Raw genomic sequence first — 25,625 nt, 5'->3', positions numbered from 1 at the left:
AGATTAGACTACAAGTAGGGTTGCCTTGGTGGGTGGGGATTACTGTAAAGTACTAGCTGTAGTTACTATGTGGATCTGTACCAAACACCTTCAAGGATGGTTGGCAGTTTGACAAGGACTCGTATTTGCGAAGCGTTGTAACTTGTTCAGTGAAGGTTGGGTTGTGAAAACCGGCCATTTGCAGGTGTGCTAGATGGCCAGACTCTACTGGGGTGGTGTAGATGCTGCCGAACCCGGTGCTTGAAAGGTTCTTAAATCAACAAATGAACTGTTGGCTCTTTTCCTCAGGCCTCGCTTCATGATGGTGATAAATATAACCCGTACGGTTCCCGCACTGTAAGTCATGTTTTTGTGTGTAGAAAATTATTCTCCCCAATCTCAGTTTGTGAATTTACTAAACACGTTTGTCTTCTTTGGCTATTTTACTATTAGCCGTCTGAGTACAGTTGTTATTCGTCAAGAGCCAGCTCCGCAAGAAGCAGCCCTGTGGTGAGAGCTCCCTTCTGCATGACCGAGTGGCCTAACCTGAATCACATGGAGAGTTTGTAATGTGGACCACTTGTACTTACATATGCATGTGCAGCTTTATTCATCTGTTCCAGATTCTCTTCTGCTAACTCCATAATGGATACTTCACCTTGGAAACCGTTGTTTAGGCTCCCAAAGGCCCACTTCAGTTACATGTTTGTTTTCTTTTTAACTCCTTTCACCATTAATATTAACAGTTTTTAAAACCGCATTTTATGAAGTTGTGGACTAGTCATCTCATGCAACCTTTAAACAGGAGAAGAGTTCAGCTTCCTAACCTAAGGGGCCGAATACCCAAACCACTCCCTGCTGAATCACTTCAGAGCTGTCGGATTTTGATATTTTGGCCTCATGTAGCATAGTTAAACGAAGGCATTAGAAAATGGCACACATGCTTAAAAAGCACTATCTTTAAATGTAAACACTGTGGTTGGAAAGAAAAGGTAGATCATCTGTTCCTATACGTATGCGTTTCTTCTTATTGTGGCATACTGTTATAGTTCCATAGACTTCAAATCGGGCAGCTGTATGCTGCCTTCTGTAGCTACTCCGTTGAAGTGTAGAATAGCTTATAGAGGTGACCAGCCCAGAGAATTCATGGAAAGCGTGTACACAGACACACACACACACACACACCTGTCTCTCACTCCTTTTCGCTCACTTTCACTTTCTCATTCACACCTTCACTCACTGTGTTTCGCATTAACTCTGTTTCTCTTTACAACTTTCATCCATTTTCTCTTCTCCGTCCTTACAGTAGCCCGTCTTATAATGCCCCTTGCTAGCTTTCTTTCTTTGCTTCTCTTCCTTCCTTTCTTGCACATTCTACCCTTTTCTGCTTTTCGTTACTTCTCTTCCCTTCTTTTTTCCTTTCTTTTTCCTGCTTTTTCCTTTCTTTCTCGTTCCTTTCTTTTTTGCCCCTTTATTTCGATGCTTCTTGCTACTTTTTGTCTATTTTTGTTCCTTCTCTTCTTTTACTTCTGTCTTTATTTCTTTATCTGTCTCCCCTCCCTGTGATTTAGTAGAACTCCGAAACCTAGGAAATGTGTTAAAAAAAAAAAAAAAAAGTGCCATTACCAGCAAGTCCACGTCTACACATTAGAGGCAATATAGATCTTGTATTGCTTATTCCTGTGTTAGACTTTGCCTCCCAAGTGCTGCAACACGTTCGTGGTGCTGAGACTCGCCCTGGCTTGCGTTACTTTCTCTCTAACATTTTCAGTAACATATACTCAAGATACAATTGCTTGTGGCTCTGGCCAGCCCCTCCTCTGCTGAAAAATTAAATGTGGCTGAGGCCACAGTTATTTTCGGCTCATTTGTTGCTCGAGGGTCCTAGTGGACCTCGGAGCCGGAGTCAGTCATCTGGCTCGAACTTTCTGTTGCCCACCCACATATAATAGCTAATGCTCTTACTACTTTAATCAGAATGAAAGCAAAGCATTCAGTTCACCAATTTAACCTTGCCCCATAAAAACTCTAACCGAGTTAATAGCAACATTGGGGTAGAAATCCGTGTCCTAATCTTTTTTAATGTTTTTTTTTTTTATTGGCATCTTGTAGTTAAGACATAACTATAACAAGCATTTGCAATGCAATGGGTCTCGCGTTTGCTCAAGTTAGTTATTAACGTTGTAAATACCTAACTTGACTTTTCTTGCCACATAAATTTTAAATGAAAAGTAAAACAGTTGGCATAAGCAAGTCAGTTAAAAGCATCATGGCTGCCGTGAGCGTTATTGGCTCCCTGCGTGAATGTCTAAAAATGATCGCGGCTAGGATGAAAGGCAAACCGAAACCAGAGGAGGGGCAATCATATGCTGTAACAGGAAGAAGCGTGACGTAGTGTGATGGCCAACAAAAATGTTCACTTAGTGCAATCGCCTAGAAGGGAACTCAGCACACAAAGGAGGGACATTTCACAAAATGCACCAATAAAAATGAAGCATTTAAAACAACCAAAACAAAGAATGGAAAAAAAGACTGGGTGTGGTTAAAAGGCCACAGAGAGCTTGCGCACTCAACTCTAAAAATATATTGGTCATATGAGCAGCAATAAGTATAAAGAAATGCAGGTAAACTTTTCAAGTATTTACAGAAAAAATCACATGCTTGTATCTTCTGGATCATCAATTTCAGCTAAGAACATTACTTAACAATTAGTGTGTGATGCCCCTTTATAGAGAACATTTTTGAAATATCTAGTCTTTGTGTTGCATGAAGAGCCTAAACCGTCTTTTCTTCCTCGCTGCCTATGGTTGTTATTTTCTGAAATATTTAGGGCAGCATTGCGGAAAGAGCATTAAACGCATTTTAGATTTTGTTTTATAATACCTATAATCATGGAACGTCCAGAGTCTTGCACTGAGATTCTTGCACTTCCAGGTTGATAAAACACATTTGAAGCATGTGGCCCAGTTGTTGAGAGCACTTAACTTGTTGAAAACATCCATATGTGTTCACCCATGCCCCCAAAAAATAATTGCTTGAAAATAAGTTGCTGTGGAATATACGTTCATGAGACAAATTATTTGAGATAATGCATGTAGCGGAACTAGCTCCAAGCATGACATACATGTGCTTTGGTTATTCTTTGATATTTTTTTCCCCATGTCAACTGTTAAAAACTGTCACTATTGTGAAAGTTAATTAGTTCTGGGGTAAGTAAACATGCTTGTTTTGGTAAAACCCTGCATCAGCCACAGTTAAGTATTAGAACCTTGATTGTAACTCCTCACTCTTTTCCTGTGTGGCGTTCCCTGTTGACCAGTTTTCAGTGCCTGTATCTGAATCAAGGACTAGGAATGAAATCTAAGCATTCAGTCCACCAATGTAACCTTGCTCCACAAGAACTCTGAGTTAATAGCAACAGTAGTCTAGAATTCCATGTCCTGCTCATTCTATCAAGCCTAGTAGCATCACTAACTTTAAGCAGATCATTGTCACCTTCTGGACAATAATTATTATGGACTCCAATGGACTCTGCAACTACTGACCACTTTTCCATCTACCATGCAACAGTAAGATCATGGCAAGCAGGCTCAGTAAACAATTAATAAAAATGCGTCCATATTGGTCTTGTTAGCACTGAAAGTGGCGATAACTGACATTGCCTAGAGATAGAAGCAGAACGTTTATTCCTGGAGGGGTGAATTAAATTGATCAACTATCTACGCCCAATGGGCATATTAACCTACAACCACAGGATGTGCACAAAAATGTCAAAATTAAAGCCAGTTTCAGGCGAGGGCCCAGCAAGGTTATGCCTGCAGCAATTAATATGGTTGAAACTATCCCAGGAATCACAGTACCATATAGCATACTGCATCCTGTGCTTGAACAGTACAGAAGGGCCAGCAAAGGGAGGGGGATGCTTAGAGCTGAAAGCCAAGCAGAAACCTTTGAAAGATTTCTCAAAAGATAGCAAGGTCGCAATGGACTATGGGTCTCTTAATTGAACCGACATTTTTAGATGCAAATTGTTTTTTTGTCTCCAATTAAAACTTTATATTGACTCAACTCTTAAATTTTGAAGCTAAATACTTCTGAGATTACATTTCTCCTTATAATGCCTTTCACTCAGTTTACTTTTAAATCATTGACATGATTTATCAAACCATTTTGCTTTACTAGGATTAATTTAGGTGTTTTGACGTAGATAGACTGATACACGTCCTAGGTAGATCTTGTAAGCATTCAAAAACTCCTTTTATCATTGTTCAGTATGAACCAAGTTTGTCCTTTGAATGGTAAAAGTGGTCAAACTGAGTTTATATCATTTTAAAAGATGCCAGTTGTATAAGATAATTGTTGAGTCTGATAGATTACAAAGAAGGGTACTCAACGGGATTGGGCAAGACCTTTTGGACCACTGTGGTAGACCATAATTGCAAGCACCACTGGAGTGTCCAAATAGACCTTCTCTCATTTGGTAAGATTTTAAAATTGGTAACATCTCACAGTAACCAATCAAGACATAAATAGGAGTGAGGCCTATTTGACGGCCAGTTTGGAATGTTTGCCCTATTGACAATTCTATTTTACTGCAACTATTAAGGCAAACCAGACTGTTAATGGCCATCAACTTCTACATCATTTTGGACCATTTCAAAGTATTAGAGTAGGAAGGTACCCGACTGGACATTGTACATTGCCAAAAGTTAACTCAGTAATTGTTTAGCGGCATTAACTTTAAATTAAGATGCCTTGCTATAATTAATAAAGCACTCTTTTATTTAGACATATTGGCAGCATCCCTTTCTATTGTCACAGTTGCATTACTCCGGGAATAGAGGGCTCCTAAAACAACATATATGTTTAACATATATGTTTATTACAATCAGCACGAGAATTTCGGTTTGAGGGCTATCAAGTGAATTACACACAATATAATCCAGGGGCATTCTGCTTTTATAGTTCCACACTGTTAGCTATTTTAGTGGAGTTCAAGGTTACTAAAACACTATATGGTGGGGGCTTGCTTTTGCCGATTGAGATTATTTACCTGCAGTCACAGTGATTATTAAGGCACTATTGTAACCAAATCTCCTAAAACATAAATATTTCATCTATATTTAATATCATCCAAAATATTTCCTTCTAACATAGGTTTACAACTGTCGATATTCCACCTAAGGAGACTTGTGTCAGGAGAGCTTCTGCCATATTAAGAGATGTCACTAATGTAGGAAACATCAGTTTCATCTGGATGATTATCAGACAAAACAGCATAACAATTATAATATAGATCAAATTCTGAATAAAAGTGAGAGTTTGGGATTTAATCGCTGAATAGAACAAATTGAAAAATGTCCTGGTTCTGTAGCTGTTGGGTTGAGTTTTATCTGTGACAGTTCTCATTAAATTACTCAGAGCTAGGACCATAAGCAAAGTTTACGTAATAAAATGTCAAGCAAAAAATAAAGTTTAAAAATCTGAGAGGTAGGTGTTTCTTGCAATGATATCTCCTCTCTAGGAATTATCAGTCTCATAGCCAACAAAGTATTGCTGGATTTTACTACTATTGCTTTGGCAAAGGATGGAAAGGTGTTCACTTCTCTACCTTTACTTCCAGTCATATATTTTACAAAACGAATGAACTTTAAAGCCCACAGAAACAGTTTTGTCAAGTTGTGAGATTGGATAATGACAAAATTATAGAATGAATTGGCGTTTACTTACGTTCTTGCCTCACCTGCTGATATCCAAGTACATTTGGTGCTTCTTTCCTGCATTGATTGTTTGTGTCCCAAAGCACACAAATTTGTATTTGAGGAGGGGTACTGTTTCCTTTTGATATCACTTACAACCAGGGGCGTTACTACACGTAGTGCCCCTGGGGCATACAAAGCGGGTACAAACGACTGTTGCACCCCCAGGGCGCATTGGTATTACTGAAGGGGCTGCAGATGCTTGTACTGCCCCTTCTGTAATACTGATATGGATGCTGCTCATGTAGTGACTGTGCTGTCTTAAGAGAGCATTGCCTCATTTGCAGTGGAGAGTGGTGCCATGCAAATGAATCACTTTGCCTCTGAATGTGCCTTATTATGGATGCAGGTGCAGAGGCAAACATACCCTTAGGAGGTGCACTGAAAGTGTGCCACAAAAAGCTGTCTCACTGTCAATGCACCCCCTGAGAGCAGCCCTCCGGGAGTGGGGGAATGGGGTCCCAAGGCCACCCCACAGGCATTTGCTTGCCAGCAGATGCACTCACTCACTGCATCCTCCTGCAGGAGGATCTCTAAACACTCTCTAAAGTGCTGGAGTGTTGTCACCTGCACAGAAAACCACAGAGCGGTTTTCTAGGTGCCGCTCCTTGTTCCACTGAAGATGACCCTAGGGTCAGCACATTCATTTTAATTGGGTGCACTGTCCCTGTGTGTGCATGGCGCACCTGTTTAAAGGTGCACTGTGGTGTAGGCAACGACAGGGCCCAGAGCTTCACTATACTTACATTTGTTGCAAGATTTGGTTATCCTTTTCTTCCTCCTTCCATTTGAGCTGCGATTTCGATTGAACTTGAACATTTGTTTTATTGTACTTTCTATTCTGGTTGAATAGTTTCATTCTCATGACACTTTGATTTTGGTTTAATTCAGTACTAGATGACTTTTTCTGTAATTTATTGTTCTGGGAAGGCAACTTGGTGGCTCGAAATTGAGAATTTGTCAGAGGCCCACTTTAGTTCCATCCCCAACTGCTTATGTGAAGCTGTCACCATGGGAGCCAGATCGGCATTTGTTGATTAGATGTTGCCTTAAATATATTGGGAGGAATAAAGATTACCTTCTTTATATCTTTACATTTTTAGTTATTACTTTGATTTGCCCTCATTTGTCAACACTTTAGACAGGGCCTATGCATGGAACACTACATTTGGGGATATCCTTATGTCAGACTTCTCCTAAAAATTAACATTGGTTGGCAGGAGATATACACCTATATGTGATCAGCATGGTTTTGCACATTATGCACAGGACATAACTTGGCTACATCAAATTCTATTTTACAATGTGTAATATGTCTTAAATAAAGGAGGTGAATCAAATATTAACTTATGCTATGCATACGTGATATTTTTCAATAGAGATACATTGTGCTGATTTTTGTGTACTATTACCAATGCTTTAAATATGCCTTACTAAAGCATGTCAAGCTTTGAATAAGCTGAGGAAAGAACTGTGTTCAAACTTATCATTCAGAGTGGGTTTTATATCTTCTCTCATGATCTTGCAGAACATTATGCGTGATGTTTCTCGTCCCATCTATAATAAGACTAGTATCCAGGGCTTTGAGTCCAAGTGACTCATGAACGGATACATTTACAGAACAAGGGGATGAGGAGAGACGAGGACCCTTACACAATGAAGGAAGGGGAAGTATAGTTAAACTTGGTTCTTGGATTGACATCGCCTGATAAATAGATAGGCCTGCGGCACCACTTTGGTACTCCAAAATTTCCCCATCACAATTGTGGAATTGTCCTGATCAGTTGTAGCTCTTAAAGTTTAAACATGTTTAGTTAGAAAATGATGTATAGGTTAGTCAAGGGAGGATGGCATTTGATCCTTTTATTGTTGGACCTGTTAGATGACTCCCTGGTTTTGATTCTACTCATTCTTTTGAAGGTGAAGTAAGAGACTAATTTGTCTCGACTAAGCACAGAGTTTTACCAGTCTTCAATTCCTACCATTGATCTAGTTGATCTAATTCGAGACTCTGGTTTATTGTGGGGACATCACTAATAGAGTCTAGTAATTGTGAGAGGACTCTTTCGGTTAGAAAAAAAAATGAAAAGAAAAACTGTGTAAAAAAAATGTTCTCTCTTTACATTTGTTGCACAGAGGAAAGGTAAAGGGTTAAGGGGGCTGCAAGCCACTCCAAATCTTGGCTTCTCCCACCACAGACGCTCACCAGTTGCTGATGTCCGCCACTTCTCACAGCCCTTCACCTCATGTCAGCTTCACCCTCTCTGCACTTCACTTTAGGAAATCTTTTACCAGGATTTTCCTCACGATTTCAGCTGCCTTTATGTATTGTGTGACGTCTTAAAGATAGTATTTTTTTAATGATGATGCAGTTAATTAAATCCTTACCATGATAAAAAGACCATGTTTCACATATAAAAGCAGATAAGACAGACAAATCAGTAAAAAAACAAGCCTGACTAAATCAATAGTGTACCAGTACCACGGTTCATAGGAAAGCACAAAAGAGACAGGAGTTCTGTTCAGTATTTCGCTTAGTGGTGTAAACATGCAAGATAAAAGTGACAGTGCGTAAAAAGTGCAAATAGAGGAGGAGAAGCTTTTAATAGCAAGGTCTTCAGGTAGGTTGTGCACCAGCTTTAAATAGCTTATCTGCAATGAAGGTAAATTTTACCATTCAATATAAATGAGTACACTGTTACAAAGCGAATATGTCAAATTCCACTAGGCACTTATGTATCTAGAAGCAAATTACCCTCACACACCCAGTGGATGTCATGCTTCATCATAGGGTTTGCTCCTCGTCAGACTGGCGCTGCAATGTCTGACGAGCCCACCGCAAGGGGGCACTCTGCCGGAGATCTTGACTAGAAATCCGTGCCCGTGGTTTGAGGAGTAGGAATAGATTCAATCCTATGCACAGATAAGAAGAGGAGAGAGATGAAATAGATAAAAATGGCTCAAGAACCCTCCAAAATACCACACTTTATTGATCAGTGAAGGGTCTAGGTCAAGGATAAAAACTAATATAGGGGAGTGGGACAGAGATAATGCTCAACCACTCTACCAACAAAACAAGGTGAGGAAGAAGAAATTATCCTCGACCATCACAACAGGTCAACATGTTTCGCGCCTAAGAAGTCCATACGGATCTGGTGGCGCTTCATCTGGACCAAATAACACAAAAACACTTCTCCTGGGCTATTTAGAGAGACCTCAATTTGTCTAAAAATGTGTATACAAAAACCAAAAAAAACCACTTACTTAAGGTATTATACCGAAATATGTGATATAGCCTGTGGACAAAAAAGGGGACACATAACAATTTACAAATTCAATTCTAAATCAAACTTATATTAAAAAAAGACAAATCAATACTGATGGTGACGTGGCACTCAGTGGACGTGGTGTGTACCATGCTTGGTGAAAAAATAAAATGCAAACAGTTAAATTAACACTGCTTACCCTCCCTGGGTAAGGAAAAGGCATTATGGGAACAAGCGTGTCATAGGCTTGATGTAACATCTATACGGGTATGGAGAAAACCAAGTGATGTACTTCCTGAGTCAGTTAAAGGGTCAAGAGAATAGTGTTGAATATACACCTAAAAATAATATGTATGATGTAATTGTAAAAATAGATAGGAGTAACTAGTCAGTATTGTTCAAATCAATTAGTAACCTCATATCAATTAGTAACCTCATTGTAAACGCGTTTGTCTATTTGATGCAAGAAATAATAGGTCAGGGGTCCTACTACTGTGATTCATTTAGAATTGGTGCACATAGTATGTACTACAATTAATATAGTGTGAAAAATGAGGAAGTACCAGATGGTCCGCATAATTTGTCGTTAATAGTACAATTATCTCACCGGTTGGCGTGCCGGAGAGAAATAAAGTGGTATAGGTCCAGACAAGGACTGGAATTAAGTAAGCAGTAAGCGCTCCACCGATTGTTAAAGTCAAAGTATTCAATACATCAAGACAGTAACACAACATCTGGCCGTAAAGATAAAGTAAATTAAACATTGGGAAGCAAAAGAAAGTCATTGCACTTATATTTTGTTACCTCATGCCCAGCTCAAGAACCTACCCTGAGGATGCGTTCCTGAATAACGCGGAATCTACGCATCTCTTGGGTAAAGTAAGACGCACAGTCATCCGTGCACCAATAAGTGTCGTTTGTTGCTAGGGCGATTGGCAAAGGCCCACGACGTCAGTTAGAGGACACAAAAAAAGGACGCATCCAAGAGACAGTCCGGAACTACCGTCAGAGTCAAAATAAAAATGGGGCTAAATCTCTAAATCTGAACGATCTGATATCTGAGTAAATATCACAGCGGAAAATTCCTTTTTAGCTGAAACCAAATCAGGATACGATCACTGTGAACGGGGGGGGGGGCAGACTAGTGCATATAGATGTAAGAAAAACACAGTCAATTAAAAAAAATGTTTAAATAAAAAAAAGATTTTTCAATGAAAAAAATCAAACATACAGAGCTACTACCAGAAAAGCAAAATGCTTTAAACATGTGTAGTAACACCCAGTGTTCAATAAGTGGGACAGGGAAACATTGTCTCACTTAGGTATTGGTATCAAAGCTCATCCACGGAATGTCATTGTTCAGTCAGTGGATGTGAGTGCTCAGTCTAAACACCCACTGTTGTTCTTTTTCCAACAATGACTTGGGTCCTTTCGGTAGATGTTTAGGAGAGTCCAAAACCACCCACCACATGTCCTCAGTGGAATGTTTAGCATCAAGGTAGTGAATGCTCAATTTGTTAGAGTGGCCACATCTAATGTTACTGTGGTGCTCATTAATCCTCATTTTAAACCGGTCTTGTAGTAATTCCTATATATCTGAGATCACAAGGACAAGTGATCATGTAAATACAATTGCTGGTATTACAGTTGGTGTGTTTCAAAAGGTGCCAAGTGCCTATTGGTTCAAGATGTAAAGCGTCAGTTTGTTTAGTGAGGGAACAAACATTAGAATTCCCACATGGAAAATGTCCTAATGTGGGAGCAGAGTTCCAAAGTGTGGTCTGCTTTGATGTGGTGCAGGTCATGGTAGGGCGGGTGTGGACTACCAGATCTTTAATATTGGTTGTTCTCTTAAAGGCAAACAAATGTTTAGGGATGAACACACCACCACAACTGAGAAAAGGCCATCTCTTGGTAACTATTTTTTTTTTTTTTAATATTGGAGAGAGGAGTGAACTTAGTGACACATGTCAGGCGAGTGTCATTCGCCTTTGATTCTGTTGACAATAGTGCCCCTCTATGGTTGTTACAAGCTTGTTTCTGTGCTGTATTGATTACATGATAAGGATAATGTCTAGTGTGCAATTTAGCTGAAAGGTTATTGGCTTGTGTATCATAATATAAAACATTACTGCAATTGCGACGGAGTCATAGGAACTGACCATACGGTAAATTGTCCCGTAGTGCTTTTGGGTGAAGGCTCTCATTTAGCAATAGACTATTGCGGTCTGTAGTCTTCTGATATGTACTAGTCTCAAGTTTACCATGATTGATGGTAATCATCAAGTCTAAAAACGAGATTTGATTACTGGAGACGATAGAGGTGAATTTCATGAAAGGGTCAAGCTCATTGATCCAGGTGGTGAACAAGTCAACATGTTGTGTCTGCCCTGGCCAAATGATCAAAATGTCATCGATATATCGACGCCACAATCGAAAATTGGTGGAGAAGAGGTTAGTACTCTGTAATATATAATATTGTTCAAAGTCATACAAGTATAGACAGGCCAGACTGGGAGCAAAAGTACTGGTCGATGTACCCCGTATTTGGTGATATAGCTGTTGCTCAAATTTAAAAAAGTTTTCCGTCAGGGCTATAGCAGCACACTGCATCACAAAATGAACAGGAGTAGACAAAGTCCAAGGTCTGTTCATAAGGGCACTTTCCACTACCTGTAGTGTGGCTTCCTGGGGTATGTTGGTAAATAAGGCCTCTACATCAAGGCTTAGAAGTGCTTGAACCTCCTCAGTAGCATTGATGGATTCAGGCTTTAGGAAATTCCCTTCACCATGTCTAGATTTTAGAACGCTTATAAGATCCACTCGACTAGTCTGAATAGCCAGTATAAAATGTATCCCATTGCAGTTCCTAAGGCCCTTCCTTTTTTTTCCTAAGGAAAGCCTTCTGAATTATTCATGTAGGCTGAAACCTGTTGTCATATTATGTAGTCAGTTTCTTTCCAAATAATTAGACATCATCCAGAATGCCTCCTCCCGTCTTATCAAGAACTCCCCCAAACACAGCCACACCTCTGCCCTACTGAGAGACCTGCACTGGCTCCCAATAGACCAGAGAATTACATTAAAACTACTCATGCACACATACAAAGCCCTCCACAACACAAGACCAGAATACTTCAACCAGAGACTCCACTTCTACACGCCCACCAGGCAGGTCTTTTCCACCGACCTCGCCGTCGTCCCACACACCCGGAAGACCACAGACGGAGGAAGATCTTTCTCCCAACAACTCCGCCAAGACCTGGAACTCCCTTCCCATCCACCTCAGAAGATCTCCCACTCTATCGCATTTTAGAAAAGACCGCAAAACGTGGCTCTTAACCCTCTGTTCTTCGACCTATCACTTGCTGCCCTGCCCCTCCCCTCCCCCCCCCCCCCCCCCCCCCCAGGCGCCTTTAGACCATAGCGGGTTACTAGCCGCGCTTTCCAAGTATACTGTTTGATTGATTGACATGATGAACCAACATTTCTTTCTTAGACCGCTCACAAGGACTGGAGTAAAGACTTTGTCCACCCTTCACTTTGAATCTGGGCTTAAAGTATCAAGCATATGTAAATGGAGCAAAGACATTTTCCTTTGAAAACTGTGAGAACATTTGTAATATGTACTCTGTATTGAATCATAAAATAAATAATTTCAAAAAAATGGCATGATAGTTGATGAATTCTAGTGTTCACGTGCACCAAAGCAGTATATGTGTTTCTTATTACGGTTGAATGTTGCAAAGGTACTTGGAACCTGGCACCCATAAATAGAAAGCAGGTAGCGACTAAGTATGTTTATCAACTTTTTCATTAGACGTTATTTTTGTTTAATTCAGTTCCCCATCTTTCAGGGGTTACAGAGGAGGTCCTACATCTTGTTGCTTAACAGTATGTACATCGTTTACAAACAAACTTTTGGGAGCTGGCTATCAATTTTACATTTCAGTTACTTAATACCACTTCTGCGGACATGTTTTCTTGAACAGTGCTAGTTTGTGATGTGAATTCGACTGAGTGCTTACCGGTTAACATCTTAATAATTTGCATTTCATATTTAAAGTCTACAGATGATGAAAGTGAAAGTACTGTCTCTTCAGATCGTGCCAGTCGAGGGCGAAGGGATAGTGTGGTGAGCAGGATTCGCATGAAGATGATTTTTTTCCGTGTTTGTCAATCTCGTTTTTATACATCGTCCGCACGGTGCAAGTGACATCTTGAGAATGAACTGTTTTAAATTCCATTGTGCATGTCTCGGTTGACCTTATGATCTAATTAGACTTTAATGAATTTGGCAAAAGCGAGTCTTTAATTTTCCATCTAAAAAAAAAAAACATTAAATGCGGAAATTGCTCTTTGAAGGTGCTTACAGAGGAAGCTAAATTAATTTCTGTGTCAATATTGATTATTTGCGGGACTGCGCCCTGAGTCATAAGAAAATTAGCACGAAACTACACGAAAGATAAAATGCTTGCACTAACTCCTTTATCCTATAGAAGGAAATATTGTTATTGTCCTGTTGTACGATATGATGCCCTTTCACTTTGCCTGGGGTAGGATTTGTTCAAATAGGGAAGTTGTGCAATTCAAACTATCTGTGTGGGTGAATGTGTTTGGTTAACATAATTTGGCTGCGCTGAATATTTTCCCACCAATTAGGGATGTGCAGAATGCTACAAAGATCCCATGGGTTGCTCTGTGTGGCTACGAAAATCAATCTTGCCAAATCCATCGTGAAAGTAAGTTTTCCTGAATAGCTCAGTGGTGTTACTGATTACGCCCTTAGCTCTTCTGCTGGTGGTGTAGCCAAACAATTTTACATTTTTGTGCCTGAATTTCTGAAAGCAATAACCGAAAACATTACTCATACTTAAAATTACTCGTACTTAAATACCTGCAGCTTCTCTTTTACACAATTGTAATATTTGTCGATTCTGTCAGCACAGGGCATGAAAAATCCATCTTTTTACTTAGATGTCTGCCTGTCCCTTTACTCCTATTTTGACACTAATTTGAATTCATTAATTAAGTATCGGCTAATTTTTCGAGTTTCGCAAAAATTTGAAAACTATGACTTCCCGTGTGTAGATGATATTGGTATATAATTAACTTTATGACCGTGCGTGTGTTTTTTTTTTTTTGGTCTGTGACGTCAGGTTAGACACGTTACATGTAGTTTATTTCCCCGAAGTACTTAAAGTAAAAAAGCCATCCACACTCATTAATACTATGATATGCAATGTTCGTTGAGTTAAACGAGTCTATAGAGATGACGATTTTGTTAATGCTTTAAATACTTTTTTAAAGGTCTCTGCAACAGTTGTTAGTTCTCAACTGCTAGACACTAATCCCGAAGGAGTTGAGTTTAAGGGCTTCTGCCAAAGTTATTTTGCTAATGTTTTGACTGTCTTATTACTGGTTTACTTGCACACATCCTCCAAGCAGAAGAACATAACTCACTTCTATACTTTGAAAAGGCAACCTTAAGCCAGGAGAAGGCATATTTCACTGCTGTTGCCCAAGTTTAATACTCGCACATCAAAATGCAGTCTTTATTCTGTCTGTCGTTTATTGAGCCAATTATTTTGTCATGAATGAGCGAGAGTATGGCTTGATAGCTAGAAGCATTTTTATTTGTTATGGTTGATTTCGAGAGCTATCATGTGCCACCGATTGCGGTACATAACTGGAGAGGAGCCGGGCGACTATTGAGGGGTTTTCTAGGTGCATATAACCTATTGTGCTCCTCCGCATTCCTGATGAAGAGCAGGATTTAACACTTCATGCGTTCTGCTGATAACCGGGGTGATGAGCAGGTTCTAGCATAATGAACTGCACGAATGGGCTGTAGTATGGCAGGGAAATTATAAAAAGTGAAAGGTGGCCATTCACCAGAAATGGCATTTCAGAACCAGTTTGGATGGAACAGTGAACAGTGGCTTAAGTTGCGTGTGCGTCTCTTAGGTGTGTGTCATGAACACTCAAAATAAACCCAATAAAAGACGCAGCATTAACGTACCAACAAGATTTGTGAAAGTAGTCCTTTTAGGATGAATCATCAGTCCACTAATTGATGATTGTTTATTTAAAAAAGTCCACAGTGATCCACTTTTTGTGCTACAAAAAGCAAATTGAGCTGCGGTTGCTGGGAGGTGAATAGGTTGCAGACGGCCCCTGTTCCACTCCCCCCTCACTTGGTTCCCACACTCAAATGAACTTTCTGTGAAATACTCGCTACACTGCCGCTGTCGCGTCACAATTATTTCAATGACTGCTATTTTCCAACTTTGTTTTATTACTGGGCAAGGTTGCAAATGCCAGAATTTACTTAAAGGAGACTATAGTTAGTACTAATCTTGCATGCATGTTTAACATACAAACCCATAACCAGTACTGCATGAAATGACTCTTAAACTGATGTAGTAATGTCTTTTAAGATTCGATGTAATCTAATTGTATAATTTGTGAATTCAAATATTTAATATTTATTAAATTATTAAATATTTATCAAATATTACATTTACATATTTGTGAGTCCTGCTTTGGAAGTGAACTCTAAAGGTTTTTATCTTACTGCTTAGACATAACAAAGAAATGTTGCATAATCGTGGAATTACTTGTATGTTTAGCTTCTGCTTAAAAGACGATCATCCTTACACATGTTTGGATGATTTTTCAGTATAGCAGTGAAAGTGCAGTTAGTCTGCTGTGGAGTCGTTGTTCTAACTGTAGCGATGAACATCATGAACTCGTACTAACATATGTATTAGCATGGTACTTTGCTTTCATTCACAGTGTCATGGTTACTACTTGTACTGGTGCTCTGGTGTTTTATTGAGCTGCTGTCTGTTTTTCTCCATCCACTCGACTCTTCAGTCGTCCGATTTTTCCGATCCCAGTGAATCTGCTGCTGATTACTTTAGCCGGTCCAATCGCAGGGGGAGTATTGTCTCCGATGTGGATGATGTCAGTATACCAGATTTTTACAGTGTGAGTCTTGCATGTTGTGTCCTGAAAGTAACCGAAATGGCACTGAACCTAAGTTAGATTTTGGTTTGGGTTCTGGTTTTAATGTCCCGTCGAGACAGATATTTTATTTATCATCTAAACCAGTGGTTCCCAACCTTTTGACTTCTGTGGACTCCCACTTTACCATTACTGGAGCCTGGGGGCCCCCCACTGAATCTTTATAGGACTCTGGGGGCCCCGTACCGAGTCACTACTGAAAGGCGAGGGTCTAATCTGTTGGTTATTTAGTTTTCTAAGCAGTCGCGGACCCCCTGAGGAGGCTTTGCGGACCCCCAGGGGTCCCCGTACCACAGGTTGGGAACCACTGATCTAAACAATTCATTCTACCTACCCTCTCATCCTTAACCCACCACAATTGTTTTGCACAGTGTTGTCTCTTTCAACTTACAAAATAACGGGCTTGCCACTGATTGTAGCTGCCTCCACTTGAGTGACGCAAAAAACAAGCTGTATGAAAAGTGATCTGCCATGGCTTTGTGAACTTGCAGTCTCCTTCCATGTTAAATAGTCTCCACTCCTTTTGAACAAAAGTGCAGTCTGTTGATTTAAAGAATCTAAGATGCAGGGCAGACATAAACCAGGGGGATGGGTTTGAAGATAAATACACTGCTCTGTGCTCGGTCATAGGTGGATCACTCATTCAGTATTTCACTAGCTCATTACATAATGCAACACTAACATTTTTCTTCTGCATTCTACTTAGTGATGTGACTGTTATGTCTGTTTTCGATTCGGTTGCTGACAGTATTAGTAATGTCATTTTTAACTTCGTTTAAACTGTTCTGTTCTTGTGTGGACTTGTGTTAGACTTCAAGATAAGACTGTTTCAAAGACATGTGCACTTCTCTTATGATGACTGCAGGTTAGCGTTATAGTCTATTATTCATTTTTAGAATCACACAAGCCTGTACTTTTCACCATTTCACTTGTGGTATTTCAGTAGGAACAAAAGTTATTCCAGTGACCAGTGTTTTAACAGCCTCTGCTGTTGGGATCACATTACTCTCTGCTGATTGTCATTTGCAAATTCACTAAGATTGCAAAGTTTTACAGAAAACTTAAAGTTCTAAAGAACAAATCTTTGCACATCCCTAGCAGGACAGACCTTCCCATTTGTTTCCATTCCATTCCAATGCAATACCTTGCCAAACTTGGTTATCCATGCCCTTTATGAACTCTTCATCCTGTTTGGAACATAGCACAGTGTTGACATTGGCAGTAGCGTGTTGGGCAAGCCAAAGGGGACCGAACACTCGCCCTGAAGGGATGTGCTTTATGGCCTGTGAGCTCAAAATAGTGTTATTGTTGAAAATTGGTTTATATGCTTCTTTTAGTGAATTTTTACATCCCTTGTCACGTCTGAGTAGTATTTGTTTTAGCAAAAAGTGTCTCTAAGTTTTATTTTCCACACATTAAAATGGGACAGTTTCTCTCTAGAATTGTAGGTGTAGGGATCCAGCAGGAGTAGAAAGAATGTTCCTGTTGTAAATGAGTCCATCATGGGGCTCACTACAGATAACAGAAAGGAGGCGGAAGGATTCACCCAAACAGGAATAGTATCTATAGGCCACTGGGCTGATCCAGTCTTTGACAAAGCTTCAAGGTAATGGATCAAAAAGCTCAGGAAATAAAGTGAGTGGTTGAAAGGGCACAAGGTGAACCCCTTTTTATGTATATTGTTCACAATAGGTTTGTCTCAAAAAAGCCCAAACCTAAGAAAGCAGCTTTTATATTATCTGGTGAACAGATATCCAAAGCATATTTTTTTTACATACTAAAATCAGGCTAGCATGCACTTGTCCGATACCAGTCTATAATGAGCATTGGCAAATTCAGTAGGCTTATTTAGAATATTGTGATGCCTGCACCCATCTACACAGAATATTTATGTAGTGCACCAGTTTAAACTCCTGCTTGGCACGGAAATTATAGGAAATTAAAAAACATTACAATCATAAGAGGCCCAACAAGAGACTGCTTACACAGAGACGAGGCGTAAATAGTCGTTGTACCTTTTGTGTATGCTTGTATTTACATTTGTTTAGCATATTAACCCTTTAGCTACCCTTATGACATACATCAATTATAAAAAGGTGATGCCATCATGGTGTGTAGTGTATATATAGTATTATAGGTCATAATTATTATTATTATGCCCCCGAGCCTGCCGACTTTTTTCCAACATTATTTTTTTATTTCAATCAACAAGGGAGACTGAGCATAACATTTTCCAACCATATTACATATTTTGGTATGGGTAATCTGCTTAGTTACATAACCCTTGCCCAGCTAGTACCCTTCTCCTCCACCCTCCCTCTCCAGGGACTGGTGACTTTTATAAGTGGTGGGGCCGGAGCACTTGTACTGGATCACACGGAGACTCAATTGAGGGTGCTCAGATAGGTTCTGCATTTTAGAAAAGTTTGGAAAATATAGGGCAGATGATGCATTTACAGCACTTCTGCTAAAGAAATTTATTAACCATATATCCACCTTCCTTTTTGCGATTTTCCTTATGTCGTACTGGTGACTTCACACCATAACTTGATGTAATCAAGTACACCTGACACGAACTGCGGTGTCAACCCTACAAATATCACTCAACATAGAACGTGAAATCACCGAATTCGTTTGATGTAAATAAATGCATACTTGTTTACACAGTTCTTTCCAGAAGCCTTGTTTTGTGTCGCAAGATCTGTTGGTAAACATGTGTTTTTTAATCGGTGTAAATATTTGCCATAATTGTTTTTTTTTTTTTTCTTTTTTTTTTTTTTTTTTTTACAGTTTCAAACCGCGTGAACTCACTCCCGAGATATTGGTGCGCTTTACACGAGTACCATTACATCACACGAGGCCTTGCTCATTATTTTAGGCGCGGGGCAATAACGTTATTTGCGCAGAATCACAGGATGTTGAGCTGACACCGGGACTCCGTCTTGTTCTGTGTTCTAAAGTCTGCTCTCGCGCCCTAATTCTTCAGATATTCTTTTGATAGGGAACCAGCTTCTTAAAGATGCGATAAGTGGAGAACGTTCGGATTTTATTCAACAAATAGTTTTCTTAGTGAAATTGGGGCTGGTGCACATTCCTGTATTGCAGAACAGACAGCTTTAATTTGAAAACATTCCATTTGTGTGACGCAATGCAGCCATACTGGACTGCAGTCGATTCCAACAGCGTTAGACACGTTCCATACCACTACTGCAAGAAACTGGGCGCAAACCGGTCTGAGAAGTCTCGACCTTTTCTAGAAGGTATCAAAGAGGAAGTAAAAATAAAATGTAAGTGTGTCGAGTTCCTCCATACAATCAAGAAACCTTTCACCAAGTAGTTTCTCTCCAATCTGCAAACTTTTTGCTTTCCAATCAAAACAGAACTACACTCCAATTATATAGCTGTCTGAAGAAAAATTATCTTCAAAACAGTGTAACGCCACTTTCCAGGGCTTGGAAGGTCGCACAGGGTGCAGGAGAAGATGCAAAAAAGCAGTCTGCCCTCTTCAGTCTCTCCCTCCGTTCCCGCTGTTCTAGTGTCTCGGCAAGTAACAAACATGGCCAGTAACTGAAAGGTTAAAAAATAAAGCCATACGGTGATTGGTCATGTCGAATTCCCACCACCACGCTGCCTTCTGTGCACGGGTCAGTGGAGACGGGCAAGCCTAATCTGCTCTAAAGACAACCAATCCATGCATTGCTCTCATGCTGTTTTTGGTTTGAAGGGCATGAGAGCAATGCAAGGATTGTTGTGAGCAGATGAATACAGCGCGCAAAAAGAGACTGTGGGAGATGTGCTGTGTTCCCCTGGCTCCTTTGCAGTATGAGTTCATGAAGCATAAAGTGCATGTCAGGCTGGTCAGAGAAAGAGACTTGTCCAACCTGACATGCGCACTTGGCTTAAAACCTGCGGTTCTGCCATTCACCAGGACTGGTCACGCCCTGTCCTGACAACAGAATTGTAAGCAATACAGCGCTGCAGTAAATCAATGTCTTTTCTAATTTATGGTAATGCATGTGTCGTTCATAGGGGGAGGGGACAGCACCCATTTGCCCTAAAGAAGGAATCACCCCCGCCTCTCTCCCTTCCAGGTGAGATAATAAGGTCAGAAAAGCAGTCTACAGCAATATCTCAATCTGCCAGTTACCAGGCAAAATAGCTAAAGTTCTATGACCAAGCCAATAGCTATTGTAGGTGAGACCTATTGGTTTTGTCAGTGCTTCATTATAAAGTGGCAGGCTTCCTTCCTCATACGTTTAAAGTCATGTATTTTTTCCAGTCCTACAAATCTTCTTGATGTACCTCTACATGTGTGCGAAGTGCTAGGCTAGTATCAATAGTCATGTAAAGGATTAAAACATTTGTCTCATTTGTGTTTTTTAAGTCTATAAAAACATACATACAGTACATAAACTAAATGTTAATTGAAATACATTATAAAATCGTATGGTAATTTTACTTTTTCAGAATTATTAAACAGAAAACCATGTTGAAACAGTTTCATTATATCAGCTAGCAGCACTGTGCCATTTATAGTGTGATTTAAGTGATGACAACTGCATACTTTGATTTCTTCACAAATGATGGTGCAACATCTAAAGTAGCTAACTGCAGCACCATACATTAAAGATCTTACCCGAAGTCGTAAACATCAGAGTGGAGATAATGTAATATGAAGTAAGATTCGCTGCTGGGGAAACCTGTCAAACATTCAGTCCTTCGATTTGTTTACATGAATCTCGTTTTAGAGCAGCAACATGTTCTCAGCACTATTTTCAAGGGACAGAAATGTTGATGAAAACTTTCATGCCCTAGAGGTCATTTTCAGTGACTGGCAAATTCATACAGTACGGTGGCCAAAATGTCCTGTCACTTATTTATTTAGTTAGGAGTTATGTTAATTAGTGAGTACCCTGTCAGTGTTATCTGTTATTCTGTCTACCTTGTTGCGTTTTTGTTTTTAGTTTAATTTTACATTGGTTGTAAAATTCATTTTTTCGGGTCAAGCCTGCGAGTGCATGCGCTTGCACATGCGTCTCACATGCAAGACACTGTTGTGTTCAGTAAAGGGCTTGGAGTCCGCCAGGCACTCACCATTTGTTGGCTTGCGTGGCACTCTTCTTTCAGCCTTTTAATTTGTCACGGCATGCCTGGCATTTCCGTTCCTCTTTGTGGAGCAGGGATCAAACACTAATTGATTTCAACTTAATTAGTGCCTGTCCACTGCTCCCGATGTGATTGAGGTACTATTTTGTTCTAACTTCCAGTGCCCTGCAAACAGAAGGCTGGTGACTGGCAAAAACGTGCCCAGGAGGACAAACACAATTGCAAAGTTTCATTTTTTTAAAGCTAACTTTAATTTATTTTGTTAAGTCGTCTTTTATCAGTTTCTACTCATGTTTTATTATGTTTATGCTGGTGGGCACTGTTGTCAAAAGATGACAAGTAACTTGTTCGAAATATGTGAGACCTATTGCATTGCAAAATCTTGTTTGTTGTTGAATCTCTGGAATTCCATGGTTTTAAAACTTGTGTTAAAAACGCTTTTTCCCGACATGATTTTAAGAAGTTAGTTTAATGCCCAAATAACTTGACATTCGAGCATGGCCATGGCATGTATGCCTACTGATCTGAAGATAAAGCTTTGCAAATTCTGCTTGCTGTTGACTACAAGAGATCTGTCAAATTTCTTATTCTTAGGAAACTCTTCTGATACAAGTTAATTGTTAAAGCTTTAATTGCAAGAACATTTCATCCTTTCAGTATCAAGCTTCTACTCTGATAGAGATTCCTAGCTGCAGATTCCCTATCTTCCCAGGCGTCAGACAGGATACGGAAGATTTTCGTGAACAGTAGAAATGATGTTGCGGTCTCTGAATAGGTGCTGCGAGGCAGGCTAAAGTCAGTTGTTTTCTTTCTGCGCCAGCCAGCACCAGTCTGGGGAGAGCTACCCCTTGGTTGTTTTTTGACTGGTCTTTTTTAAAAAATTGTTTTTTTTTACTTTTGTCAAAGCTTTTTTTCGAGAAATTTTCTCCTGGTATGTTGAGGGATGTCTTCTAGGAAGACAGGCTTCGAGCCCTGCGAATCCTGTCATCAGTCGATGTCCATGATGGATCCACACCTCATGTGTTTATGGTGTTTAGAGCGCAACCACAACCTGAAGTCATGCTTGTGAGTGTCCAGCCATGCATCCGAAAGCTTTGAGGGAGCGGTCTCTAAAACTGATGGTGGCCCGGCACGCGACTGCTCAGGTCAAGGTCTTGGTGGAGAAGAAGGTCCTGGGATGAGTCACGGATTCTCAATTTGCCCCATTCAAAGTCCTCAGGGTGATCAGGTAAGTCGAGGCGTAAGAAGAAAAGCAAGAACTCGAATCCCGCTTAGACTTCTCCTCATCTGTTGGCTGGCGCAACGATGAAGCATAGTCACTCTAGGTCTCGTTTTGCAGCAACTTTGCCTTGGCCGACTTCGCTCCTCCCTGAGTTTCCAGGAACTGGAGCAATCCCTGCCCGAATCAAAGAGTACTATGAGTTCATGCTCCTCATTTTTGGGAAGTCTGGCTCTGCTGGTGCACCTTCGGGCCCATGTTGTTTGAGGGGGTTGCATCATGTTCCACACCAGCAGCTTCAGCCTCGGCAAAAATGAGCTCCCAGGGATCCAGGCCTGGAACTGGACTGGCACCGGTCATACCATCTTGATCTTCCCCGACACCGGTCCCAATGTGGATGCTCCTGGTGGTGGCAGCATCCACGGGCAGCGCCATCCCCATTGTCATCCCCGACATGGAGGTGGATGGGCATCTTCATACTCTGGCGCCAGCAGAGGCTCTTCCCCCTCGTTCGAAGCCTGAGCCTTATTTCACCAGGCTGGGCTGCTGGAAAGATTGGGAGGGGTCTCTGGACCCATTAGAATACCTGCCCTATGAGACGGAAATGGACTGGTGTACGGACTTGGGTAAAGCCAGCAAACTGATTGACTCTGAGGCTGCTGGGCCTCATGGCCTCCTGCATCCTGCTAGTGACATGCCAGATGGCATATGTGGTCTCTGCAGTGGGACCTGAAGTTCCAATGGGCGCAGCATCAGGGGAATCTTTCCGACATGGTCCAGATCTCAAAGGGAACTATGAAATATCTGCAGTGGTGGTTTATGAACCGCGATTGGGCCAGAGGCAGACTACTCTCCCTTCCCCAACCAGATCTGATTGTAGTGACGGATGCTTCGCTCCAGGGCTGGGGCAGCCATCTTGGAGAGGTGAAGATTAGAGGCATCTGGTCTCCAGCGGAAGCAGGAGTCCACATTAACATGCTGGAGCTCCATGCAATCTGACTGGCATTGAAAGCCTTTGTTCCCTCCTATAAAGGGAAGGATGGTGCAGGTGTTCATGAACAACACCACTGCCATGTGGTATTGCAACAAGCAGGATGGGTTGGGGTCGTGGACCCTTTAAGAAGCCCTACGCCTTTGGACATGGCTGGAACAGCACAACATATCCCTGGTGGTTCAACATCTGGTGGGCTGTCTGAACCCCAAAGCGGACGAACTCAGCCGAAAATGCCTAGCTGATCACAAATGACTTTGCCATCTGGAGGTGGTGTACGGTCTCTTTCAGCAATGGGGAAAGTCTTGGTTAGGTCTCTTCGCCTCTGCTGAAAATAGGCTATGTCAGCAGCAATGCGCCTTGGAGTTTCCAAGGGGACAATTTCTCAGAGATGCTTTTCCTTGTGAGTGGAGCTCGGGTCTCCTGTATGCCTTTCTGCCCATACCACTCCTGCTCAGTGTTCACAAGAGGATCAGGAACGACTGGGCCCAAGTCATCCTTGTGGCTCCAGACTGGGCACGGAGATTCTGGTATCCTCAGTTGCTGAGCATGTCCATTGATCCTCCGATCAGACTGCCCATCCAGGAGGATCTTCTGTCACAGCAGCAGGAAAAGGGTTCTTCACCCAATCCTGTCCACTCTGCCTTCTTGTGTGGAGATTGAGTGGTGGCAGTTAACAGCTTATGACCTTCTGTCCGAAGTCTGTAATGTAATCTCGGCAGCCACGCGTCCCTCCACCAAAATGGCATGCGTCTGTTACTGGAAGAAATTTGTGGCATAGTGCACGGACAAGTCTATTGGCAGCGTTTCTGTCCCTTTTTCTGAGGTCCTATCATTCATTCTTTCCATTGCCCAGCAGGGATCTGCTTTGGGCACTCTTACAGGATATTTGCCTGCTATTTCTGCTTTGCTGCATTTGCCTGATCAACCTTCATTGTTTAAGTCTCCTATTCTACAATTGTTCCTCAAGGATCTTACTCATATGTTCCACCCCTCTCCATTCATTATGCCCCAGTGGGATCTTAATTTGGTTCTGACTTTCTTGATGTGCGCTCCTTTTGAGCCTTTAAACAATTGTCCCCTCAGGCTTTTCATATTGAAAACAGCCTTCCTTGTGGCAATTACATCTGCCTACAGAGTGAGTGAGTTGCAGGCCTTATCATCTAATTATCTATTATTGTGGTTTTTGGTGCAAGCATTCATTTGGTAATGAATACTTACACCAAAGTAATAATTGTGTATGTGATCAATTTGTGTCGTATACCAGTGTGTCCCCATCAGTGTCTGACAGATGTTTTCCAGACATATGCATGTCACAAGTATATTAAAACAAGCATTTGCAATGCAACGGGTCTCGCGTTTGTTCATGTTAGAGCTGATCGCGTTGTAAACTCCTAACCCGACTTCATCTATCGGCAAAAGTGCTTTTATGTATGTAACCCTAAAAAGTGAAATTAACTGTGTAAAACGCTCGACTTCTTCTGTCAAGCAAAATCACGCTAGGAAAATAGAGAAAAAGTAGTCCACGATCCGACAAAACAGCGAGCCTCCATGTTTTCTGTACTCTGTCGCTGTGCTCGAGGAGTGCTAGCCACCAGGAAAGGCATGACGTGTACATGCCTCCCACTAATGAAAGCAAGCATATTTTACTAGGCAAGCCCACGAACCAATGAAAAACACTGACGTGACGTCGACAGGGCTCCAAGCCCTTTTCTAAGAACTAAAGCGTCTCGCTGCGATACGCATGCGCGAGCGCATGCAACGCAGACTCGACCCTAAAAATGACAGTGACATATAAAGAACTACAGTCATGCTCAACGACCAAACAACGTACACAGGTACTGCGGAATGCTTACCTTCAAATACAGAGACGGTGGGGTCTTGTGTCCTCCATGGTCCAGTGGCAGCAGCAACAGCAGGTTTTGTCCAGTTGTGTCCAGTCGAAAACGGAAGTGGAAAGAGGGGGGAAAAAGGTAGGTTTTTGCCTCATTTCCCTTCCAGTCCACCAACTCCATTTGGAGGTAACACCTCTACAGTTGCCTTGGCAGGAAGGCACATCGTAATCTGCTAAGTGGGAAGGGTGGCTGGAGTCCCACCTCCAGCCACTATTTCCAATGGTGCAGTCGACACGGGTGAAGATTCCTCGTAGGGTCAGCGTGACTCAGGCGGTTTCGCCTATACGCCCGCCAACATCTACATCAAGTGGATGGACTGCAAGGCGGCAGTCAGCTTTTCCGATGGAAAACCAATGGTGGGACTGTTCCCATCAAGATCTC

The 25,625-nt window shown here is 41.2% G+C and overlaps 1 protein-coding gene across 11 annotated transcripts in view; it reads left to right on the top strand.

Annotated features, from left to right (window-relative positions):
• Positions 1 to 25,625, top strand: part of LRRFIP2 (LRR binding FLII interacting protein 2) — a 291,111-nt gene that overhangs the window by 118,667 nt on the left and 146,819 nt on the right. For 3 of the 11 annotated variants that reach the window (XM_069215054.1, XM_069215017.1, XM_069215072.1), the window contains exons 14-17: positions 289 to 336; positions 433 to 489; positions 13,071 to 13,139; positions 15,884 to 15,997. The exons of 4 other annotated variants lie outside the window; for them this stretch is intronic. In XM_069215054.1, coding sequence (XP_069071155.1) covers positions 289 to 336; positions 433 to 489; positions 13,071 to 13,139; positions 15,884 to 15,997 — 288 coding nt within the window. The remainder of the gene's footprint in view (positions 1 to 288; positions 337 to 432; positions 490 to 13,070; positions 13,140 to 15,883; positions 15,998 to 25,625) is intronic. 4 more of the 11 variants (XM_069215027.1, XM_069215036.1, XM_069215045.1 and 1 more) reach the window with 4 other exon arrangements.

This window comes from Pleurodeles waltl, chromosome 2_1 (genome assembly GCF_031143425.1).
Source record: "Pleurodeles waltl isolate 20211129_DDA chromosome 2_1, aPleWal1.hap1.20221129, whole genome shotgun sequence".
In the NCBI taxonomy this organism is placed as follows: domain Eukaryota; kingdom Metazoa; phylum Chordata; class Amphibia; order Caudata; family Salamandridae; genus Pleurodeles; species Pleurodeles waltl.
Note: the sequence above shows the minus strand (reverse complement) of the source record. Positions and strands in the feature narration are given on the sequence as shown.